This window comes from Lepus europaeus, chromosome 22 (genome assembly GCF_033115175.1).
Source record: "Lepus europaeus isolate LE1 chromosome 22, mLepTim1.pri, whole genome shotgun sequence".
Classification (NCBI taxonomy): domain Eukaryota; kingdom Metazoa; phylum Chordata; class Mammalia; order Lagomorpha; family Leporidae; genus Lepus; species Lepus europaeus.
The window spans coordinates 36,587,323-36,609,381 of record NC_084848.1 but is presented as its reverse complement, the minus strand read 5'-3'; the positions used below and the strand labels follow the sequence as shown (position 1 = coordinate 36,609,381).

The following is a 22,059-nucleotide window of genomic DNA, read 5'->3' as shown; positions in this document are numbered from 1 at the left end:
ATGCTCTTTATGTCCAGGCCTAGGTCAGAGCTGAAGCTAGCATCTGGAAACTCCATCCAGGTGTTGAGCCATCTTCTCCTGAATTCCCAAACACATTAGCAGGGAACTGGATTGTAGCCAGGCTTGGAACAGGCATTCCAATATGAGATTGGCAGCATCCCACCACACCACAATGCCAGCTCCAGACATAGGAATCTTAACTGCTAGGCTCAATGCCCACCCCCATTCCAGTTTTGAAGAAAGTGAAAAATCTTTTGCGCAAATTAACAGTAAGAATTTAACAAGCTTAGATTGACCCATAGAGAAAATTCAGGGTTTTTTTTTCTTTCTCTAATGTATCTAATTCATATTAGACTAAATTATTTTGCATAGCTTTCATTCAAATAAAGAGTAATTAAGAACCTGGTTTTGGTATTAAACATACAGACAAAAAATTAAAATTAATTCTTTTCTGCCTCATAATCTTACCCTTTCCTCTCTGGTCTAGGAATTACCTCCCTTCTGGGTTTTCCACAACAGGCTTTGAAAAGGTTCATAGAAAAATACATATTAGGAAAACACTGTGCATGGATTTCAAAGTTTCTGTACCAAAATACATATAATTAGTCACAATTAAATTTTCTTTCTACCTTTTCCTTTATTTTCTTCTTGTCCTAAATTTCTCAAAATAGGTTTCCCGAATCTTCTTTTTTTTTTTTTCCAAAGGTCTCCTAAGGCCTTTGGAATGCTAGTTCCTTTTTTTTTTTTTTTTTTTTTTTTTTTATTTGACAGGTAGAGTCATAGACAAAGAGAGAGAGACAGAGAGAAAGGTCTTCTTCACTCCCCAAATGGCAGATACGGCCGGCGCTGTGCTAATCCGAAGCCAGGAGCCAGGTGCTTCCTCCCAGTCTCCCATGCAGGTGTAGGGGCCCAAGCACTTGGGCCATCCTCCACTGCCTTCCCGGGCCACAGAAGAGAGCTGGTCTGGAAGAGGAGCAACCAGGACCAGAACCCGGCGCCCATATGGGATGCCGGCACTGCAGGCGGAGGATTAACCAAGTGAACCACGGCGCCGACCCCTCCTGAATCATTTTCAGACTCCTCTACTTTGAGCCCTTGATACTAACTGTGTTTTGCATTTCATGCCATGTGGTTCCACGCAAGGACACCCTGCCCCTGGTCCCCAGGAGGAGAGGGCACTCAGCTGACACTGACGGCAGTGTTGATGGCAGTGGAGCCACTGTCTCCATCTCCACTTCCCCCTCAGTAAGATGAGAGTCAGTCACACTTATCCTCTCTGGAAGTGGCTGAGAGGCTGACACATGATACAGTCCAGGGGAGCTGTAACAGAGCCCCCCACCCCTCCCCACCTGCAGGTTGCTCGGTGGCTGAGAGCACAGATTTCCAAGGCAGCCTGACTATCTCCTCCTTTACCAGCTGGGTGACCTCGGGCATGATCTTAGCCTAGCTGTGCCTCAGTTACCTCATCTGCCAGTTGGGGATAAAAAAAAGTACCTAAGACATACAGTTATTGTAGATTTAGAATATTGGAAAAATACTTAGTACACAGTGTGTGACCAATAAATATTAGTTTCCTTTCAATTTCATAACATTTCAGGCTTTCACTCTTATAATAAATTCAAACTTAATATAGTCTTCCACCTCCTTCTTTCAAAACATTCACAGTATAATTTTCTCTTTTGGGGAAACTTAGCAACAATGCAAGGGGACTTCAAATTGCTCCTGAAACTGGAATTAAAAGATAAGATTATCTTGATGCAAAAGAAAGTTTTTTAAAAATCTATGCATAGTTTTTAAAAATATTACATTTTCCACAGACTTTTTGAGAGCTCTTGTATTGCCTCATAATTAAAGAAATTTTTCCATGAGAAAGCAGCCAAATTTATGCGTTCTGGAATGCCAGGTTCTTTCGTCAGAAGTATCTGATGATCAATCACATGAAGATTTCACTAGGTCCTTAGCACAAGTACTTTTTCATGCCATGACTGTATGGAGAGGATCACTGAAGTCAGTATCTTTAGGGCCTTTGAGTGTTAAGCATTCTGTAGGTGGTGTCTCTGCTCCATGTCTTCCACGTGATTCTGAGAGGGTCACCCTCTTCGCCTGTCAGTGTCTTCATCTATTTAAAGAGTCTGGTTAATAATATACTCCTCATAGAGAGCATTAAATGGTAAAAGGGTCAATAACAGCCCTCAGTAAAATTTCTTTTTGTTTTTGTTTTTGAGGAATGAGAATATCCAGGGCTTTGTTTGGAATGTAGAGGCCCCAACCCCACTCCCCACCCTGCCTCAGTAAAATTTCTAAACCCTCCCCCAAGATGGATCTATTCATTTGAAAGTCAGAATTACAGAGACAGGGAGACACACACACACACAGATATTCCATCTGTTTTTATAGTTTTAAACACTTTTAAAAAGACACCAAACTATACACGTAGAATAAGTGCATTTTATCCTATATAAGTTATATCTTTAAATAGAGGGAAAAAAAGAAACTATAACGCAGTTTGACTGTACACACACGAGACTTCCTGAAATCAAAACTAGTCAGGCTGCCTTGGTGAGGTTGAGGAGCAGCTGAAACTCTCACATATTGTTCGTAAGAGTGCAAAATGGCACGGTTTCTTGGAAAAATTGTTTAGTAGTTTAATAATAAAACCAAACTCTGGCCTACCTCCAGGTTGTATCTCTGGGTATATGCTCCCAAACAATGTTTCCACAGGTCTACAAAACAATGTGCTAAAACATTTTTATAGCAGCTTTACTCATAACAGCCAAAAACTGCATCCCAAATGTCCATAAACAAGTAGCTGGATATACAAATTGTGATATATTCATAACATAGCATATTGTCCAATAATGCAAAAATCTGAATAATAAGTTCAATAACACAATCACTTGAATAATGCTCAAAAATATACTGAGCAAAGGAAGCCAGAGAGAGAATTATCCCCTTGTGTGGTGTTCAAAGACAGGCAAGTCAGTTGTGTGATGGTAGAAGCCAGAATACCAGTTCCTCTGGGAAGGAGGTGTATTAGTCTCTTTTTGTTGCTACAACTAAAATACCTGAGAGGCCCTCCTTAGGAAGGAAGTTTGTTTTGGCAATTCATAGTGCAAAATAAGGCCTCATTGGTCTGGCAGCTGATAAGGGTGGTAGGTGGTGGAACACATGCACATGGAGTGGATCACGTGGTGAGTTAGAAAGCAGAGAGACTGTGGACTCAAAAGGCTTCCATAGCCTTGGCAGCTCATGACAAGAGCCTCGGGTGATCACTGAATAAATCGTCATAAATAACAGTGTCAATTGTTAAATCAACAACAGGAGTCACTGTGCACTTACTCCCCTTGGAGGACCTCTGTCCTTAATGTGTTGTACTATGAGAATTAACGGTAAAACTAGTCTTCAAACAGTACTTTATACTTTGTGTGTCTGTGTGGGTGCAAACTGTTGAAATCTTTACTTAGTATAGAGTTGGTCTTCTGTACATAAAGATAATTAAAAATGAATCTTAATGAAGAATGGGATGGGAGAGGGAGTAGGAGGTAGGATGGGAGTTGGGGTGGGTGGGCGGGTATGGGGAGAAGAACCGCTATATTCCTAAAGTAGTTCCAAATGAAAGAAATTCCTATGAAATTTGTATTTATTAAACAAAAACTTTCTAAAAACAAACAAACAAAAAAGACAGAAAGCAGAGAGAACAGTGAACTGTGGGGATATACTCAGCCCATATAAGCTACTCGATGTGAGCACTGTCACCGGCCAGACCCCAGTGGCTGAAACCCCTCCCCCTAGGCGCACCTCCCAGATACCAGCATTGGACCAAATCTCTACCCTTAGTCCATTTGCATTAACATTAATTCATTCACTGTCAACACAGACCTTGGTGTTTGAACACCTGCGTGAGTCCAGGAGCCAGCTCTTAAACGACAGCAGGGGAATGACCAGGCAGTGCTGTGGAAGAGGCCTCCTGGGAAGCAAATGTTCCTTCTTGGTCTGGGTGACCGTCACACGGATGTAAACCACCCAGCTGCACAGATGAGGCTTGTTTGCCCTGCTCCTGTAACTTACATCTCAGTTTTAAAAGGGTCCCCTCACCTTTGAGGAAAAAAATTTTCATGTTTAAAATGTTTTTGTTACTATTTTTTACATATTTCACAATTTAATCAATTTTATATTTGTTTTGGATCATGGCTGTAAAAAACCATATTGATTTTCAAGTTGACCAATTACCATTTTCCAGATATTTATTGTCTTCTGGCTTAAATGACTACCTTTGCAATCTACTGTGAGTACATCAAAAAGCTCATGAAAAATTAAATTTATTTTGTTGAAAAAAATGTGACATTCATGTATATGAAGAGTCTTCAGACAGTTCATGAAAATGCATATTATGAAAAAACTATGCATAGATTCCAAAAATTTTTTTGAGCCAAAACAAATATCTCTTATTTCCATCACCAGTGAACTTTTTTAAAGTATTCATTCAAAATGTTCGTATACATAGACACATGTGAATATGTGTGTGTGTGCGTGTGATATGTTGGAGGAATTCAAGGAGGCATTAGATGACCGCTAATGGGTAGATTGTTCCTGTGTTTTGTAAAGCATCAGACTGAGTTGCAGCCATGGTTTGGTGAACTTGCCGCCATTTTTCAGAGCTCAACTTACATGTCACTCCTCTCGTTGTATCTTCCACAGTCATTTTCTGGCAAACTCTGTACCTAACTGTCCCACTGCTTTAATGTTGTGTTGTTGTGTTAAATGCCAAGATTCTTTGGGGCTGGCATTTGGTGGAGAAATTAAGATGCCACTTGGGATGCTTGCTCTCCATAGGCATGTCTGATCTAGCTCCTGATTCCGGCTTCCTGCTGATGTGCGTTCTGGGAGACAGCAGGTGGTGGATGGCCCAAGCAGTCGAGTCTCTGCCACAAGGGAGACTTGGATTGAGTTCCAGGCTTTCACCTGGCCCGGCTCTAGCTACTGCAGGTAGTTGAGGGGTGAACCAGCAGATGGGAGACCTCTTTCTCTCTCCCTCTCTTTCAAATAAAATAAATACACAATAAAACTTTTTTAAGTGAAGATTTGAAGATTTGTGAAGACCATGGCATTGTCTTGCACTACTCAGAGACTTTTACTCCATGGCTTAGCATGGTTTGTTGAGTTCACCAAGAACATGTTTGGGGAGGGGACAACTTCTTCACAGTTCCAATGTACAAAATTTTGAAATTATTCATTTTCTCTTGAGTTGGTTCCTAGAATTAGAGACTGCTTCTGCAGTTCTTTAAAAGGCAGTTCAGAGTTTTAGTCTGGTGATGTTACAAAATCTAGGATATGTGGGTAATATTCATTGCAAGGAATGCCTGTGTCTCTGCCTAACCTTGCACTTAGAAACAATTCTTTCATTCCTAACGCTAAATGCATTCCATTTATCTTTTATGAAATTTGCATATAGTATTTAAATTTTTTTTATTTTAAAATTGCTGGACCAATAGAGACCTGAATTCTGTTCCTAACTGGTGCCACTGATAGACTCATGCCAAAGGGAACCCTGATCTGCAGTTCAAAGACACTGAGAGACAAAGGCCTTTTAAAAAATGTTTCTGGCCTGCACCGCGGCTCAATAGGCTAATCCTCCACCTGCGGCTACGGCACACCAGGTTCTAGTCCCGGTTGGGGAGCCGGATTCTGTCCCAGTTGCTCCTCTTTCAGTCCAGCTCTCTGCTGTGGCCAGGGAGTGCAGTGGAGGATGGCCCAAGTCCTTAGGCCTTGCACCTGCATGGGAGACCAGGAGAAGCACCTGGCTCATGGCTTGGGATCAGCGCGGTGCACCGGCCGCAGTGGCCATTGGGGGGTGAACCAATGGCAAAGGAAGACCTTTCTCTCTGTCTCTCTCTCTCACTGTCCACTCTGCCTGTCAAAAATAAAACAAAATATAAAATGTTTCTGGGGGCTGTGTTGTGCATAGTAGACTAAGCCTCCACCTGTGGCACAGGCATCCCATATGGGCGCTGGTTCGTGTTCTGGCTGCTCCTGTTCCCATGTAGCTCTCTGCTATGGTCTGGGAAAGCAGTGGAAGATGGCCCAAGTTCTTGAGCCTCTGCACCCACCTGGGAAACCCAGAAGAAGCTCCTGGCTCCTGGCTTCAGATTTGCCCTGTTCTGGCCATTGCAGCCATTTGGGGAATTAGTCAGCAGATAGAAAATCTTTCTGTCTTTCCCTCTCTGTAACTCTAACTGGTTCTAGTCCCGGTTGGGGAGCCGGATTCTGTCCCGGTTGCCCCTCTTCCAGGCCAGCTCTCTGCTGTAGCCCGGGAGTGCAGTGGAGGATGGCCCAAGTCCTTGGGCCCTGCACCCACATGGGAGACCAGGAGAAGCACCTGGCTCCTGCCATCGGATCAGCGTGGTGCGCTGGCCGCAGCATGCCAGCCGCGGCGGCCATTGGAGGGTGAACCAACGGCAAAAGGAAGACCTTTCTCTCTGTCTCTCTCTCTCACTATCCACTCTGCCTGTCAAAAAAAAAAAATCTTTTCTAAAAAATGTTTCTGGGGCCAGTGTTTTGGTACAGCGGGTAAAACCGCTGCCTGCAATGCTGGCATCTCTCGTATGGGTGCTGGTTCATGTCCCAGCGGCTCCACTTCTGATCCATCTCCGTGCTAATGGCCTAGGAAAGCAGCAGAAGATGGCCCAAGAGCTTGGATCCCTGCTATCTACATGGGAGACCCAGATGGAGTTCCAGGCTCTTGGCTTCAGCCTGGCCCAGCCCTGGCTGTCACGGCCGTCAGAGATGTGAACCAGAAGATGGAAGATTCTCTCTTTCTGTCTCTTTCTATCTCTCTCTGTAGCTCTGACTTTGAAGATAAATAAAAAGAGCTTTTAAAAAATGTTTCTCTGTTGCAAATATTTTTTTTTTCCTTCAAGTCTAGAAACCAGTTGAGCAAATGACAGGAGTGCTTAAGCCTCTGGGCCCAGGGAAGGACACAGCTGTGGGGTCTGATTGACACACAGTAAACTACAGATATTTACAAGGTACAGCCAGTTTGTCATGTGCACAGACCTGTGAAGCCATCACCACGATTAAACAATGAACACGCTGGCAGGCATGAAGGTTCTGTTGGGTTCTTCTGTAATCCATCCCTCCCGCCCCAATCTGTCCTCTGTCACCATTCATTCATTTCCTTGGTTTTTTCTATCCATGGACTCACACAATATGTGTGTGCTCTTTTTGTCTGGCTTCTTGCACTCAGAATAATGATTCTGATACACGTCCATGTTGTGTCTGTCCATGTTTCATCCCCTTTTCTTGCTGAGTAGCAGTCCAGTATATGGATGTACTTCAGTTTATCCACTCACCTGCTGGTAGTCATTTGGGTTGTTTGCAATTTCTATTTCAAATAAAACTGCTATGAACATTGTGTACACGTGTTTACATGGGCATATACTTTCTTTTCTCTTGGATTAATATGGCTAGATTATAAAGTAGGTGTGTGTTTGAGTTTCCCATAAATCTCCAACTGCTTCCTGAAGTGACTGTACTATGGGTGTACTTCAAAAAGCTCAAGGAAAATTGAATTAGAAGACAAAGTTTGGCACAAGAAAATTTTGAAATCTCTGCATAATTTTTCATAATGTGCTTTTTTCCATAAATTTTCTGAAGATCTGTTGTATTTTATTTTATTTTTAAGGATTGATTCATTTATTTACAGAGACGCCGAGGCAGAGCAAGAGAGAGGTCTTCCATCTGCTGGTTCACTGCCTAAGAGGCCAAAATGGCCAGAGCTAGGCCAGACCAGAGCCAGGAGCCAGGAGCTTCTTCTGGGTCTCCCATGTGGGTACAGGGGCCCAAGGACTTGGGCCATCTTCCACTGCTTTCTCAGGCCACAGCAGAGAGCTGGATCAGAAGGAGAGCAGCCAGGACTAGAACCGATGCCCATATGGGATGCCGGCACTGCAGGCAGCGGCTTTACCCGCTATGCCACAGCAGCAGCCCTGATCTTTTGATTTTATATTCCCAGGTTCTTATTATTTGTGCTCTGAATAAATGAAAGTTGCCATTTAATTTATTAGGGCATGCATATTCTCTAGAATGAGTCTATCAGTCATGCCACTGACTTTTCACTATTATTTAATATTTTTCTGTAATTGCACTTTTTTTTTTTTTTGACAGGCAGAGTGGACAGTGAGAGAGAGAGACAGAGAGAAAGGTCTTGCTTTTGCCGTTGGTTCACCCTCCAATGGCCGCCGCGGTTGGCGTGCTGCGGCCGGCGCACCGCACTGATCCGATGGTAGGAGCCAGGTGCTTCTCCTGGTCTCCCATGGGGTGCAGGACCCAAGCACTTGGGCCATCCTCCACTGCACTCCTGGGCCACAGCAGAGAGCTGGCCTGGAAGAGGGGCAACCGGGACAGAATCCGATGCCCCGACCGGGACTAGAACCCGGTGTGCTGGCGCCACAAGGCGGAGGATTAGCCTAGTGAGCTGCGGTGCCGGCCACTTTTTTTTTACATTATTGCTTCTGTCCACCACCATGACACGGTCTGTATTTATTTCATTCCTGTTCATTCTTGCTGTCCCTCTTAGCCTTTTCTCTCCCATAGGAATCTGTGTGGATATAAATGTCCCATTTTCAGATAAATCTCTGAGTCAAGAGCTCTTCCTCTGGGCTGTCAATTCTGCTTCTTGGACAATACTCCCTCCCACTGCAGTGTGGCGGTTGCCCAGATGTGTTGTGTTGTTCCTTTCCCTCGTGCAACTCCTCGTCATGTTCTCGGGCAGCCTGGGCCCCTCCACACACAGGGGCTTCTATGTGGGGTCTTTATAGAGTGTGATCTCTTTTGCTCTGCACAGTCCTTTTCCTGAATTTCTGTGCTGGAAGGGAAAGGAAGATAAAATTGAGCAAGTGATGGGGCCAGTGCTGTGGCGTAGCGGGTAAAGCCACTGCCTGCAGTGCCGGCATCCCATGTGGACACTGGTTCAAGTCCCGGCTGCTGCACTTCTGATCCAGCTCTCTGCTATGGCCTGGGAAAGCAGTAGAAGATGGCCCAAGTCCTTGGGCCCCTGCACCCACGTGGGAGACCCGGAAGAAGCTCCTGGCTCCTGGCTTCGGATCGGCGCAGCTTTGGCCATTGCAGCCAACTGGGGAATGAACCAGTGGATGGAAGACCTTTCCCTCTCTCTCTCTCTCTCTGTCTCTGCCTTTTCTTCTCTCTCTATGTAACTCTTTCAAATAAATAAATAAATCTTTAAAAAAAAAAGAGCAAGTGGACTCAAGGACCACTCATGTGTCGGGCAGTTGCCAATAAACGAGGCACGGTTTCATCCTGGAAGAGCAAGTGGTTCCCACAGGGAGAGGAGAGAGGATCACAGGACAGAGGAGGAGGGGCGGGAGAGGTGCTTGTGACCGGCTGGAGGCCCCAAGGAGGGATTCCAGCGACAACCACGGCTGTTAAATCTCAGGAAGCTGCCACAGCTGTGGTCACTGGGGCCTGCCCAGGGTAAGGTCACGGTGAGAGTTTGCTTCGGTAATCACCACATCACTTCTGTGTCCATATGCACAAGGGGCTGGTGTAAATGAGGCCGTTATCCCCCACCCCACAACCCGCAGGAGGAGAGGAGGCCCTTGCGGAGCGACCATTGCCTGTCCTGGCCGTAAGCATCTCTGCAGTGCATTCTGGGAAACGTCCTCTTTCCTGAGGTTGGTGAGGGGAACCGACTGGCTGATTAAAGACATAAGGTGTCCTCTGGAAGCGTCAGACCTGTGGCGTGGCTGAGGGGAGAGGACAGTTGGTGCAAGTGGCAGCCAATTCCTGAGGGAAGCTCCCACCACCCTGCGTTCCATGAGAGGCTTGGGGGAGCCATCTGGGCCTGGCCCAGTGTCCTAGGCTGCAGTCATATGCTTGGACTGCCCAGAGAGCCACAGAGAGAAGAGAAAGAGATGTAGGGAGCACCCATATCTTGAAGTCTTAGAGGTTACGTAAACAGATTGTTCCTTGGTGTTCTATACAGACCCCCTACCTCATTCCCAGGGGTCCTAGGATTTGAAGACAACGTGCGTGTTCTTGCCCAGGACTTTGATATTTTTTGCCAAAAGCATCCCAGAGTCTTAAAACAAGTTCAAGGGTTATGAAAAGAACTATGCATGGATTTAAGAAATATTTTGCACCAAAATAAACTTATCTTTTAATTCCATTTTCTTTCCCATGACATTTTTGAAGCGCGCCCTCATGCTTAATTTTGATAGCATAACGTCTCACAGACTCTGTGTCCCAACTGGAGTTGAGGCAGGAGGTGGGGGTGTGGCTTGCTGATGGTGACTCTAATTTCGGATTATAATTTCTCTTGTCTCTGCTCTTCAGGTATTGTGACAGCCATAGGACCATGATCTGGAGTCTGAGGGTTGCCGGAGTACAGTGAGATCATCCCCATGATGCTAGGGAAATGCCGCCTCCAGAGGCCGTGGCTGGGGGACCGGCCACATTCTGTGCCACAGAGGATGATGGGGGGCCGAGGCAGAGTTGTCAGGGCTCTCCAGGAGGCAGAACTGGGATTGGCCCCTGTCATGAAAGGATGCTACTGTTGCTGATCTGGGGGCAGGCAGATGCGTTCGTTCGTTGTGGCTTGCTGTTTGACAATCTTACAGCACACACTGGAAGAGTCAGCACACAACGTCCCTACCGTTGGGACTGAAGGTATTTGGCCACTTTAAAATTCAGACTCACATCCGGTGGAGCTGAGATCCCTTCTAACTGGGGTTCTCCTCAGAGAGCAGTCTTCCCCACAAGCATCGTAACAGCAGTGTGTGCTGCTGCTGGGCCAAGGCCAAGCCACGGAGAGATGGCCACACACTTTTTCTGTGGCTAGCCAGTTTGGGAGAAGGCCATGTTCCAATTAAGTCCATTTCAGGGTTTGCCCTGTTGTTAAAAGAAAACCATACAAGACTAAATGCACGCCAACAGTACCTGCTATAACTTTTCTTAGAAAGCCCTTCAACGGCCGGCACCCCGGCTCACTAGGCTAATCCTCCGCCTTGCGGCGCCGGCACACCGGGTTCTAGTCCCGGTCGGGGTACCGATCCTGTCCCGGTTGCCCCTCTTCCAGGCCAGCTCTCTGCTATGGCCCGGGAGTGCAGTGGAGGATGGCCCAAAGTCCTTGGGCCCTGCACCCCATGGGAGACCAGGAGAAGCACCTGGCTCCTGCCATCGGATCAGCGCGGTGTGCCGGCCGCAGCGCGCCTACCGCGGCGGCCATTGGAGGGTGAACCAACGGCAAAAGGAAGACCTTTCTCTCTGTCTCTCTCTCACTGTCCACTCTGCCTGTCAAAAAAAAAAAAAAAAGCCCTTCAGATACCTGAGTGCAGAGTGTGTGCCTCGGGTACAATTGTTGTTAACAGTGTTGGATAAGTATTTTTGGCTTTCTTCTGGGTACACCTCTGTCCCTTGGAAGTTAGGTATGGCCAGCTGTAAGGTTTCATTTGGCCAATGGAGCATAAGGAGCGTGCTGCAGCCTTGTCAGGGTGGACGTTTTCAGAACAACCATGTGCTTCCCCACATTGTGCTTTCTCCTGCTGTGTGGAAGTGCAGAGGTGGGGCCTCTGTCACCTGGTCCCTGCGCAAAGGACCATGCAGGGCAGAGTCCCTCAGTCAGTCCCCCCCCCCCCCATCATCTCTCTCTCTCTCTCTCTCTTTCTCTCTCATCTTTTCTATGTGGCAGTAACTATAGAGCTGCAAGAAATTGCAAAAATCCCATGTACCCTTTTCAGTATTTCCCGCATGGGTATAACTTGCCTAACTATAAAATGTTGTTGTAAGTGACTGAGATTTTTGAGGTTACCAATGCGTTAACTAGTTCATTTCGACTGATAGAGGCTTTTTGTTTTCAATGCCTGCCTGAATCACAGAGGCCCAAAACTCTGCTAAACTCCCTTCGCAGCCGGGTTGCCCCCTCTTTTGCCAAATCACACATGTCACGTGCACTGCGATCGCTCCTGTGAATTGTCCTTGTTCTGCCAGTTCGCAGGCTGGCTGCGCGGGCACACCTCATTCATCCGTAAGCCCCTCTGTCCGCACCGTTGTGGAAGGCGCTCTGAAGCCTTCACTGATGAGTGAGTGATGGAAGGCCCTGTCGTTGTAGCCTCCTCAGCAGAAACCAAAGGGGAATGAGAAATTCATCTGGGGACTTCTGGGGGCTGAATATTCTGAAGTTCATTGTCCGGCTGCTTCACGATGGAGCTCAGATCCACCAAGGATCCGGGGAGGCCTGGGAAGTTGAGTGATAAACTGGCAGAGTGGTGTGGGCAGAGATAAGGCACTCACCATCAGTTGTACTTCATTAGGTGCGGAATTCCACCTTGCATAATTTATAGACCACCTTCGTGCCCACTTAGAACTGTAGATTGGTAATGCCTTAGAACACTCACCTATGGGTATATGTCTCTTTAAAGTCAAGCTTTTCATCCTGAAAACCATTACAGTTCTGTAGCCATCTCCCTTTGGGTTGTGGGGGGAGAGCAGCCCTCCTGCAAGAAGCATTCGTCAGTGCGTTGTTCTTGTGGCCGAGCAGCGAGCATCTGGCCAGATGTAGAGAGCGGGCTCTTCCCATGGCTGGAGCTGGGAAATAATTGAACCGCTGACATCCGCTTTTAAGACTGCTCGTCCTTCCTGTGCTGCTGGGGAGCAAGTAGTTGTGCAGCCTTCCGTTCCGGCCGCACGAGGCCTGCTCCTCCTCACTGTTCTCCTGCCAGGCTTCTGTCGTCATCGTCTACACTCAGCCTCCGTGCAGTCTGGAATGCGCACAGCACGCTAGGGAGCAGGGAGCCAGTGAGAGCACAGCCGCTGCTTCTGCCTGGGGGTCACAGCCCACCTTGGTCTCTCGCTGGCGCCATTCTAATCACGTATACTTAACCCAGGACAAGTGAAACTTCCTTGTCCTGAAAATCTGAAGTCTAAAATGCTCCAAAACCAGAAACCAGTTTTTGTTGTTTGAGAGGCAGAGAGAGAGAGAGAGAGAGAGAGAGAGAGAGATCTTCTGGTTCACTCCCCAAATGCCTGCAAGAGCTGGGGATGGGCCACGTTGAAGCTGGGAGCTGCAGATTTGATCTGAGTCTCCCACATGGGTGGTAGGGACCCAACTACTTGAGCCATCACAGCTCCCTCCCCAGGTGTACATTAGCAGAAGCTGGACTGGGGCACGGAGCCAGGACTCAAACCCAGGTACTCTGATACAGGGCGTGGGAATGTTAACCGCTGGACTAGATACCCGCCCCAAACCAGAAACTTTCTGGTCATGATTCCAGTGCTTGTTCACATCACATAGTCATCACATCGCTCAAAAAGGTTCTCATTTCAAAGTTCTTTCAGATTTTAGATTTGGGGATTAGGGATGCTCAGCCTATTAAGTCTATTCAAATACTCCAACTTCCAGAAAATTCCAATTTCTGACACATTTCTAGTCCTAAGGCATTTTGGATAAGAGCTACTCAACCTGTCTTTCAATTTCCAGAAGTGATTAGATCATGTTTCTTTAGTTTGCCTTTGAGATTGAAAACCAAGGAGAAGGGGCTGGGACTGTGGTGCAATGGGTTAAGCTGCCACCTGCAGTGCTGGCATCCCATATGGGCGCTGGTTCTAGTCCCAGCTGTGCCACTTCTGATCCAGCTCCCTGCTGTGGCCTGGGAAAGCAGCAGAAGATGCTCCAAGTGTTTGGGTCCCTGCCATGCATGTGGGAGACACAGAAGAAGCCCTGGCTCCTGGCTTCGGCCTGGTCCAGTCCTGGCTATTACAGCCATTTGGGGAGGGAACCAGCAGATAAAATCTCTCTCTCGCTCACTCCCCCCCCCCCCCCCCCCCCCGCATAACTGCTTTTCAAGTGAAATAAAGAAATCTTAGGGAAAAAAAAAAGGACAAATATTTGAGGGTCTTCAGGAAATGCTTTTGAAGATTCATAGAAAACCTGTGTCAGGAGATGACTCTGAGTTATTGTTGGGGACGCACATCTCAATGCCCAGCGAGCAAAAACTAACAAGTCCCCTCTGAAGTCACTGCTGGGGAGAAAGATGGGGGCTGATTGATTTTGGGCTTACAAGGCTCATTAGACATGGACCCATCTTGTTGGATGGGAGAACTGAAATTAGATACATCTAATTAGATACAGCTCACAGACATATTTGAAATCAAAGGGCTGGTCTCAAACACAGGTACGTCTAGAATGAAGACAGGAGCGTTTGACTGCAGAGGGTGGGGGAGGACTTCGTGTGGTATCAGCACACTACGAGCTCCTAGTTTAGGAGGATGTAGGTTGCCTTCAGTGTATGTAGGTTAGTTGGGTTGGCTGAATTGAGCCTTTTGTTGAAAACCAGGTAAGACCCAACTCAAGATGCCCAGGCTGGTTCTTCCTGAAGAAGCAGCAGCTATTGAGGAGGCCTCCTGGGACAGGGCTGCCTGGTTTATTTCCAGTCACAGCTGAGCAGTGCTGGGAGCCGATGCGGAGAGTCACGGAGTCTATTGTTCTCTAACTCACGTTTCCATGACTAGTTGCTAGGACTGGATGTGCACCGAGTGTGGGCCCAGGTTGCTATGGCAGCCGACAGGCGGGCAAGTCCAGTGAGAAAATGGGCCCACGTGGTGCACAGAAGCCAATGGCAGTGAGAACCACACCTGCACACGTTCTTGTTGGCCATAACCTTGCTGCGGGCCCTCAGACCTTCACCCAACTGGATGCTTGTCATCAGCCCAATGCCAGATGAAACCCAAGCTCCTCAGAGGGACCTGCCCTGGCAGGTGCCCCACCTGTGCCCCACCTCCCACCGCTCCCTCTCAGTTGTATTGTCTTTGCGCTCATCACTGCTGGTGCTGTTTTGGTTTATTTGCATCTTGTCTTCCTTTCATGGGCGTGTGATGATGGTAGAAGTTGGGGCCTGTCCTTTCCCCCGTGCTATCCTCAAAGCCTAGTGTAGATCCTAGTACCGAATAGACATCCACTCAGTGCACAGCTGGCACTCACCTTTGAGGTTTGAATTTTTTGGCTCAGAAACATCTATTGAGCCAAAGCCACCACTAAGTAGGGAAATCCCCCCTGCAGCCTTTGTGTTCCCCATGGCTTGTTGACAGGGGCCACTGTCCGGCATAAAGTCAAGGGAAGGAACTCTGGGGGTCTAAGGAGCTGCTCAAAATGAAGGTCACACAGCCAGAGCTGCATTGGAAACAAGGTGGTTCCCACCCGTTGCATTCACTGGAATGCAAAACACTAAGCACTCGCTGCTAGGAAGAGCTCCTGGCACCTGCCAGCCACTGCGCTGAGTAGTGCTGCACCCTGGGCCACTCAGCCTCCAGAGCCGTGTGATCAGATGAGCTCTATGATTATGTCCATTTTACAGACAAGGAAACTGAGGCACTGAGTGTAGTAACGTACCAGAGGTCACCTACCTGTTTAGTGGGGGAGTGAGTATTCAAATGTGCTTCGTAAGGTTGTGCTGAAGACTGAGGTTATGGTGCTGGCCCTGTGGTGTAACGGGCAAAGCCGCTGCCTGCAGTGCTGGCATCCCATATGGGTGCCAGTTCGAGACCTGGCTGCTCCACTTCTGATCCAGCTCTCTGCTATGGCCTGGGAAAGCAGTAGAAGATGGCCCAAGTCCTTGGGCCCCTGCACCCACATGGAAAGACCTGGAAGAAGCTCCTGGCTCCTGGCTTTGGATCGGAGCAGCTCTGGCCATTGCAGCCATTCGGGGAGTGAACCAGTGGATAGAAGACCTCTCTCTCTCTGTCTCTCTCTCTCTCTGCCTTCCTTCTCTCTGTGTAACTCTGACTTTCAAATAAATTAATTAATTAAAAAAAAAAAGAAAAACTGAGGTTACTAGTCAGGAGAATACAGTTTGCCCTCAATATATGCCCGCTCTCTTGCTCTTTCCTTTTCTCTCACTTCTCCTTGTTGGTACTTTTCTTAACTGATGTTAGGGTTTCCTGCTTTCCCATACTCTGCTCTTTTTTTATCCATCTGTTGGGAAAATAGGAGGGTGCTTCAAAAACTTTGCAACTCAAAGATATTTATTTTGGTGCAAAAGAATTTTGAAACCCAAGCATAATAACTTTTGAACACCTTTTTTGTGTCAGTATTCTAAGATATATTCAATAGCACAAAGCATGCAGGTGCGAATGGAAAAGCCAACACTAAGAATGAACTTGGATGCTGGGAATGGGTGCCAGAGACTGTTAGGAATTTGCTCTCCCTATGCCCAAGTGAGTGGTCTTTGATGAGGTTACAGGCTTGTGGTCTGAGTTCAGTGGCTCCGTAACTTTGAGACCTTGGATATGCCAGTTAGCTTCTAAAGGCTTCTGTTTTGTCTTCTCTAAAACAGGATAAGATGAGGCACTGGGACAAGGAAAATCTAGAAGTTCTTTGTAACTGTCATAGTGCGATAACACTACACCCTGGCCATTTGTGCTTTGATGCTGCTCCGGGCTGGTTGCACAGCAGGTGGCTCCCCCTTGGGCTGATAAAGCTTTGAAAAAATGGAAAACACATGTGAACTGTTTTATTATTATTTACCAGCAACTCATTCTGAGTAATAGAATTTTCCTGAATATCCCAGGATTTTGCCAGGAGGGGAGAGAGAGAAGAAAAAGAGTATTTGCCTAAAATATATTAGGGCTGGCAAGCGAGGGCCCTAGACCAGCTAACCCAGCAGTCAGAGTCAGGAGAGTCAGCTAAGGTTCTCCATTGGGAAAGCAGTTTTTCTCCCCAAGGGACATTTTTTTTTCAATGTCTGGTGACATTTTATTTATTTACTTTTAATTTGGTAGACAGAGCTCCCACCTGGTGGTTTACTTCCTAAATTCTAGAGATGACCAGGACTAAGCTAGACTGGGCTGACACCAGGAGCCAAGTGGGTAGCGGGAACTGAACCACTTGAGCCATCACAGCTTCTTCCCAAGGTCTGCATTCGTAGGAAGGTGGCGTCAGGACCTGAGCTGGGACTTGAACCCAGGCACTTTGATATGGGACATGTTGTCCTGACTGGCGTTGTAACCCCTGCAGACATGTTTGATTGATGTGACTTGGGGGTGCTATTGGCATCTAATGGGAGAGGCTAGGGATGTTGCTAAACATTCTACAACGTAGAGAACAACCTTCCACGACAGAACCATCTGCCCAAGTGTTACCAGTGCTGAAGTTGAGAAGCCCTGAATGAAGGCAGAACAAAGAGTCACATCCAGAACATAAGAGAGACACCAGGAGTCAGGCAGATGTGCGAGCCACAGCTGATCGGGAAGCCCAGGGTGGCAAGTTCAGGCCACAGGGTTCCAGGCACACAGCCAAGGATTAGCCAGACATCTGGAAGCGAGCATGAGCCACCAGCATCTGATGTGCCATGTGTTTCCTGAAACAGGCGCTTCTCATTGTTTGAGGAGCTGTCTGATGCTTGCCTCTTGCCTGGGCTCAAACCTAGCATCAAGAAGCAGGCATCCTTCTAGCATCTGATCCTCATGACAGCTATTTGAGAGGGGTGTAGCCATCGTCTTCATCATCATCTTCATCATCATCGTTTCCGTATTGTTGCTGGCCCCTCTGAGACGGAGCGAGTCAATGATTCCCACTCATCACCCAGTAAGTAAGTGATGGCGTCTTCAGACTGAGGAGGGTGAGGGTCACCGTCAGATCACGCGGCTGGAGCTGGGGAGGCAGGCAGGTGTACGTAGTGTCCCCTGCACTGCTGAGAGAGAAGAAGTTGTCACAGTGAGGCGTGTGTGGTTTGTGCTCAGAGTTTATTTAACAGAGGAATCTGGGAGAATCTTCTTACCTTCTATTGAGCACATTTCATTAATTAAAGAATGAATTTCACATACTATGACAACATTACTTCTTCTTTTCAAAAAATGGATTATTTCCCTAGCTTTATTGTGATCTAATTGGCAAATATATTTATTTAAAGTGTACAACATGATGCTTTGATAGATGTACCTATTGTGAACTGATTGTTGTAAGCCAGTTAGCACAGTCCTCAGCTCACAGATACCTGTGTGTGTGTGTGTGTGTGTGGAGAGGACATTTATAGTCTACTCTTAGCAATAAGCTTCAAGTACATAATACAAGATTACTAATCAGAGTCACCATGCCGGACGTCAGATCTCCCAGACTTACTCGTCTTAGAGCTGCAAGTTTGTGCCCTTTGACCCCATCTCCACATTTGCTCTGCCCCTTGTTGCTGCAGTCCACAGTTCCAACATTTGCTTCTCTGAGGTCGCTCTTTTAGACTTAATGTGTGAGTGGAACCATGCAGTGTTTGGCTTTCCCTGTGTGACTCCTTTCACTTTGCATAATGCTCTCAAGGTTCATTCAGTGGCAACATGAAATCTAATGACACCGTGAAATTGGGAATGTGCACTTCTCAGTTTATAAATAAAAATCTAAAAAGTAAAATGTAGTACAGTGTTTTGTTTTGTTTTGTTTTTCCAGCTGGTGGCTTCCCAAACCTTTTTTGTAGCTGCAGTTCCTAAGAGTGTATTTGGAAAAAAATCAGCTACCTGTTGGATTAAAGGGAAGGCCACTTGTCCCTTCGGGTGTCACCTGCCACAGGAAGCGGGGGGGGGGGGGTGGTTTGCTGCCTGACAGACTGGGAGAGACACAGCAGTACAAACATTTGCACTGAAAGTGCTGTCCAGCTTCTCACTTTTCTAAAGATCATTTTTTGTGAACCAAAGAGTAAGCTCTCCATCTCCCATACATTTAACCTTCAAGCCTGGTGTCACACAGAACCCAGAAAACAAAGCTAAAATATTAGAAGTTCCCAGGCCTTCCTTCAAAATGTGTGCATTTGATAAAGGCTCTTGTACAGTAGGAACAAGAACAATTTAAGAGTCTAAGGAACAAGGTAGAACGGAAGAAGATTTTTCAACCATTTTGCCTGGTTAATGTTTATTACATGAAATATAGTAAGAGTACTAATGCATCTAAAATAAAACTAAATTGATTATGGATAAATATGCACAATAGTTATCATCTAATGAATGTTTACAATGTCTGGATATTGGATATAGCATTTTAATAACATCTCATTTGGTTATTAAACAACACTGATAAGGCAGTTTCATTATTATATCTATTTGACCTATGAGGAGGCTTAAGCCTAGAGAAATTAAATAATTTGTTCAAAAGAACCAGGGAGGATGTGGAAAGAAGGAAACCCTTATACCTGGTTGGGTATAAACCCTTATACCCCAGGCTTTGGGGAGGTGGGATGTCAGTATGAGTGCTCCTCATATAGAAGCAAGTAGAGCTACTGTGTGATCCACCTGTCCCACATGCCCAAAGGAGATGGCATCACCACATGAGAGAGACACCTTTACTCCCGTGTTCACTGCAGCACTATACGCAACAGCCAAAGTACAGTATCCACCTAAGGGGTCCATTGATTGATGAATGAATACAGACTCTCTGTGTGTGTATATGTGGTGTGTGTGAGATGGAGTTTGTTCTGCAATGCAAGGCAATAAAATTCTGACATTTGCAGCAAAGTGGATGGAGCTGGAGGTCATTATGTGAAATGAAATATGCCAGGCACAGAAAGATAAATACCACAAGTTCTCTGTCGTATGTAGAATTTTTTTTTTTTTAAGTAGTAGATCTGGGACCGGCACTGTGGCATAGTGGGTAAAGCCACCACCTGCAGTGCCAGCATCCCATATGGGCGCCGGTTCAAGACCCGGCTGCTCCACTTGCGATCCAGCTCTCTGCTATGGCCTGGGAAAGCAGTAGAAGACGGCCCAAGTCCTTGGACCATTGCACTCACATGGGAGACCTGGAAGAAGTTCCTGGCTCCTGGCTGCAGAACGGCAGAGCTCTGGAGTTTGCAGCCAACTAGGGAGTGAACCAGCGGATGGAAGAAGACCTCTCTCTCTCTCTCTCTCTCTCTCTCTCTGCTTCTGCTTGTTCTCTCTTTGTGTAACTCTTTCAAATAAATAAGTAAGTCTTTTAAAAAAAATAGTAGATCTGGTGCCAGCACTCTGGCCTAGGGGCACTGGCATCCCATATGGGCACAGATTCATGTCCCAGCTGCTCCTTTTCTATCCAGCTCTCTGCTATGGCCTGAGAAAGCACTGGAAGATGGCCCAACTGCTTGGGCCCCTGCACTCACGTGGGAAAACTGGAAGAAACTGTTAACTCCTGGCTCCAGATTGGCTCAGCTCCAGCTTGGGGAGTGAACCAAAAGACCAATCTCTCTCTCTCTCTCTCTCTCTCTCTCTCCCCCCCTCAAATAAATAAATAAATATTTTGTTTAAAAAAAAGAACGGTTTCCTGGACAAGTGGACATACGTACCAGAACGTAAAGTCTATTTGACTATTGCCTTTAAAGCAAACATTTCTTAAGGTGCCTGCTCCTGCTCACTTTGCCAATTCTTGCAGAAATTTGCCTTTGAAACATTTGTAAAGCCATCCTTCATGCCACTGAGGGTTTATGATGTGATCCTTGTCTCCACTCCCCAGTCTTAATTTTACCTTGAGTGTTGATCGCAACCTGGTTTCCTGGTTTGAGTCTTCCATCGCAAAACTCATTTCTATTGCAATAAATGGGTGTTGTTTACTCCCCTATTCTGTCTCAGGTACTGTAAGAGATGCTGGAGATACTGAGCTAAATCCGATCCCCTAGGAGCTCCCTGGGGGTTGGAGAAGGCGGACAGAGGCCAGGTTACTCTTGTCAGGTCTGTGGTAGGAGAGAAATGGACAGGGCGCCAGTGGAGGTGGGTGGAGCATGCAGAGGCCTCCATGGAAATGGTTAGGTTGTTCTTCACAACAGATCTGAATGCGCGTTCATTCATCACCCCAGTAACTGTGTGTGTGTGTGTGTGTGCCGGCGTACGTCAGCCTCGGAAATCACGCATCCAGGGTTAGATACTCACAAAAGAGAAGACAGCGATCCTACACTCAGGCATCAGGGAGAGAGAAATTGTGCCTCTGTGCGCAGAGTGGGGGACGTTGACTATACTATTGGTGTGAGGGAGGCTGCACAGGGGGACTCGTGTCTCAGTCGCAGAACAGGTGGCTCGGTGATTGGTGCAGAGGCAGGAGCAAGGGGCCCTGAGCAAAGACAGGAAGTCTGCAGCTGACAAACTACCCAGGAGACAGCAGAGGAGCAGGGCGGCTGGAGGCAGGGAGCCAGGAAGCAGCAAGCCGGAAGCGAAGGAAGGAGGACTCGAAGGAGAGTCACGTGCTGGAAAGGCGGAGCGAGGACTGGTAGGGCCGGAGGAGGGCTGAAGGGCGAGAGCCGGGATGGGGAAGGAGGGCCGCCGTGGGCTGCCTGCTGTTCCTCTGAGCAGGGAAGGCAGGTTTCCAAGGAGACCAGAAGACAGGCCGGGCGCTGCAGGAACTGGTTGACAAGGCCAGGACCTTGTCATGAGAAGTGAGAGAATGGAGTTGAGGAGGTGAAGACAGTGTGGACCACCCTCAGAGAGACCAGGACAACCACGAGGCTATGTAGGGTTCACTCACACACACACACACACCTACATGTACACAGACACACCCCCACCCAGCCACCCAACCCACACACACATATACCCACACAAACCCCGCCCCACCCACACACCTACACACACACACACATCTACATGCACACAGACACACCCCCACCCAGCCACCCAACCCCCACACAATATACCCACACAAACCCCGCCCCACCCACACACCTACACAAACACACATCTACATGCACACAGACACACCCCCCACCCCGCCACCCAACCCACACACACATACACCCACACAAACCCCACCCCACCCACACACCTACACACACACACATCTACATGTACACAGACACACCCCCACCCAGCCACCCAACCCACACACACATATACCCACACAAACCCCACCCCACCCACACACCTACACACACACACATCTACATGCACACAGACACACCCCCACCCAGCCACCCAACCCCCACACAATATACCCACACAAACCCCGCCCCACCCACACACCTACACACACACACACACATCTACATGTACACAGACACACCCCCCACCCAGCCACCCAACCCACACACACATATACCCACACAAACCCCACCC

At 47.3% G+C, this 22,059-nt stretch overlaps 1 protein-coding gene across 4 annotated transcripts in view; it reads left to right on the top strand.

Moving 5' to 3' along the window:
- RTN1 (reticulon 1) overlaps positions 1 to 22,059 on the top strand; it is a 253,834-nt gene that overhangs the window by 35,861 nt on the left and 195,914 nt on the right. Inside the window, exon 2 of one of the 4 annotated variants that reach the window (XM_062181363.1) lies at positions 12,386 to 12,416. The exons of the other annotated variants lie outside the window; for them this stretch is intronic. Coding sequence (XP_062037347.1) covers positions 12,386 to 12,416 — 31 coding nt within the window. The remainder of the gene's footprint in view (positions 1 to 12,385; positions 12,417 to 22,059) is intronic. 4 annotated transcript variants of the gene reach the window in all.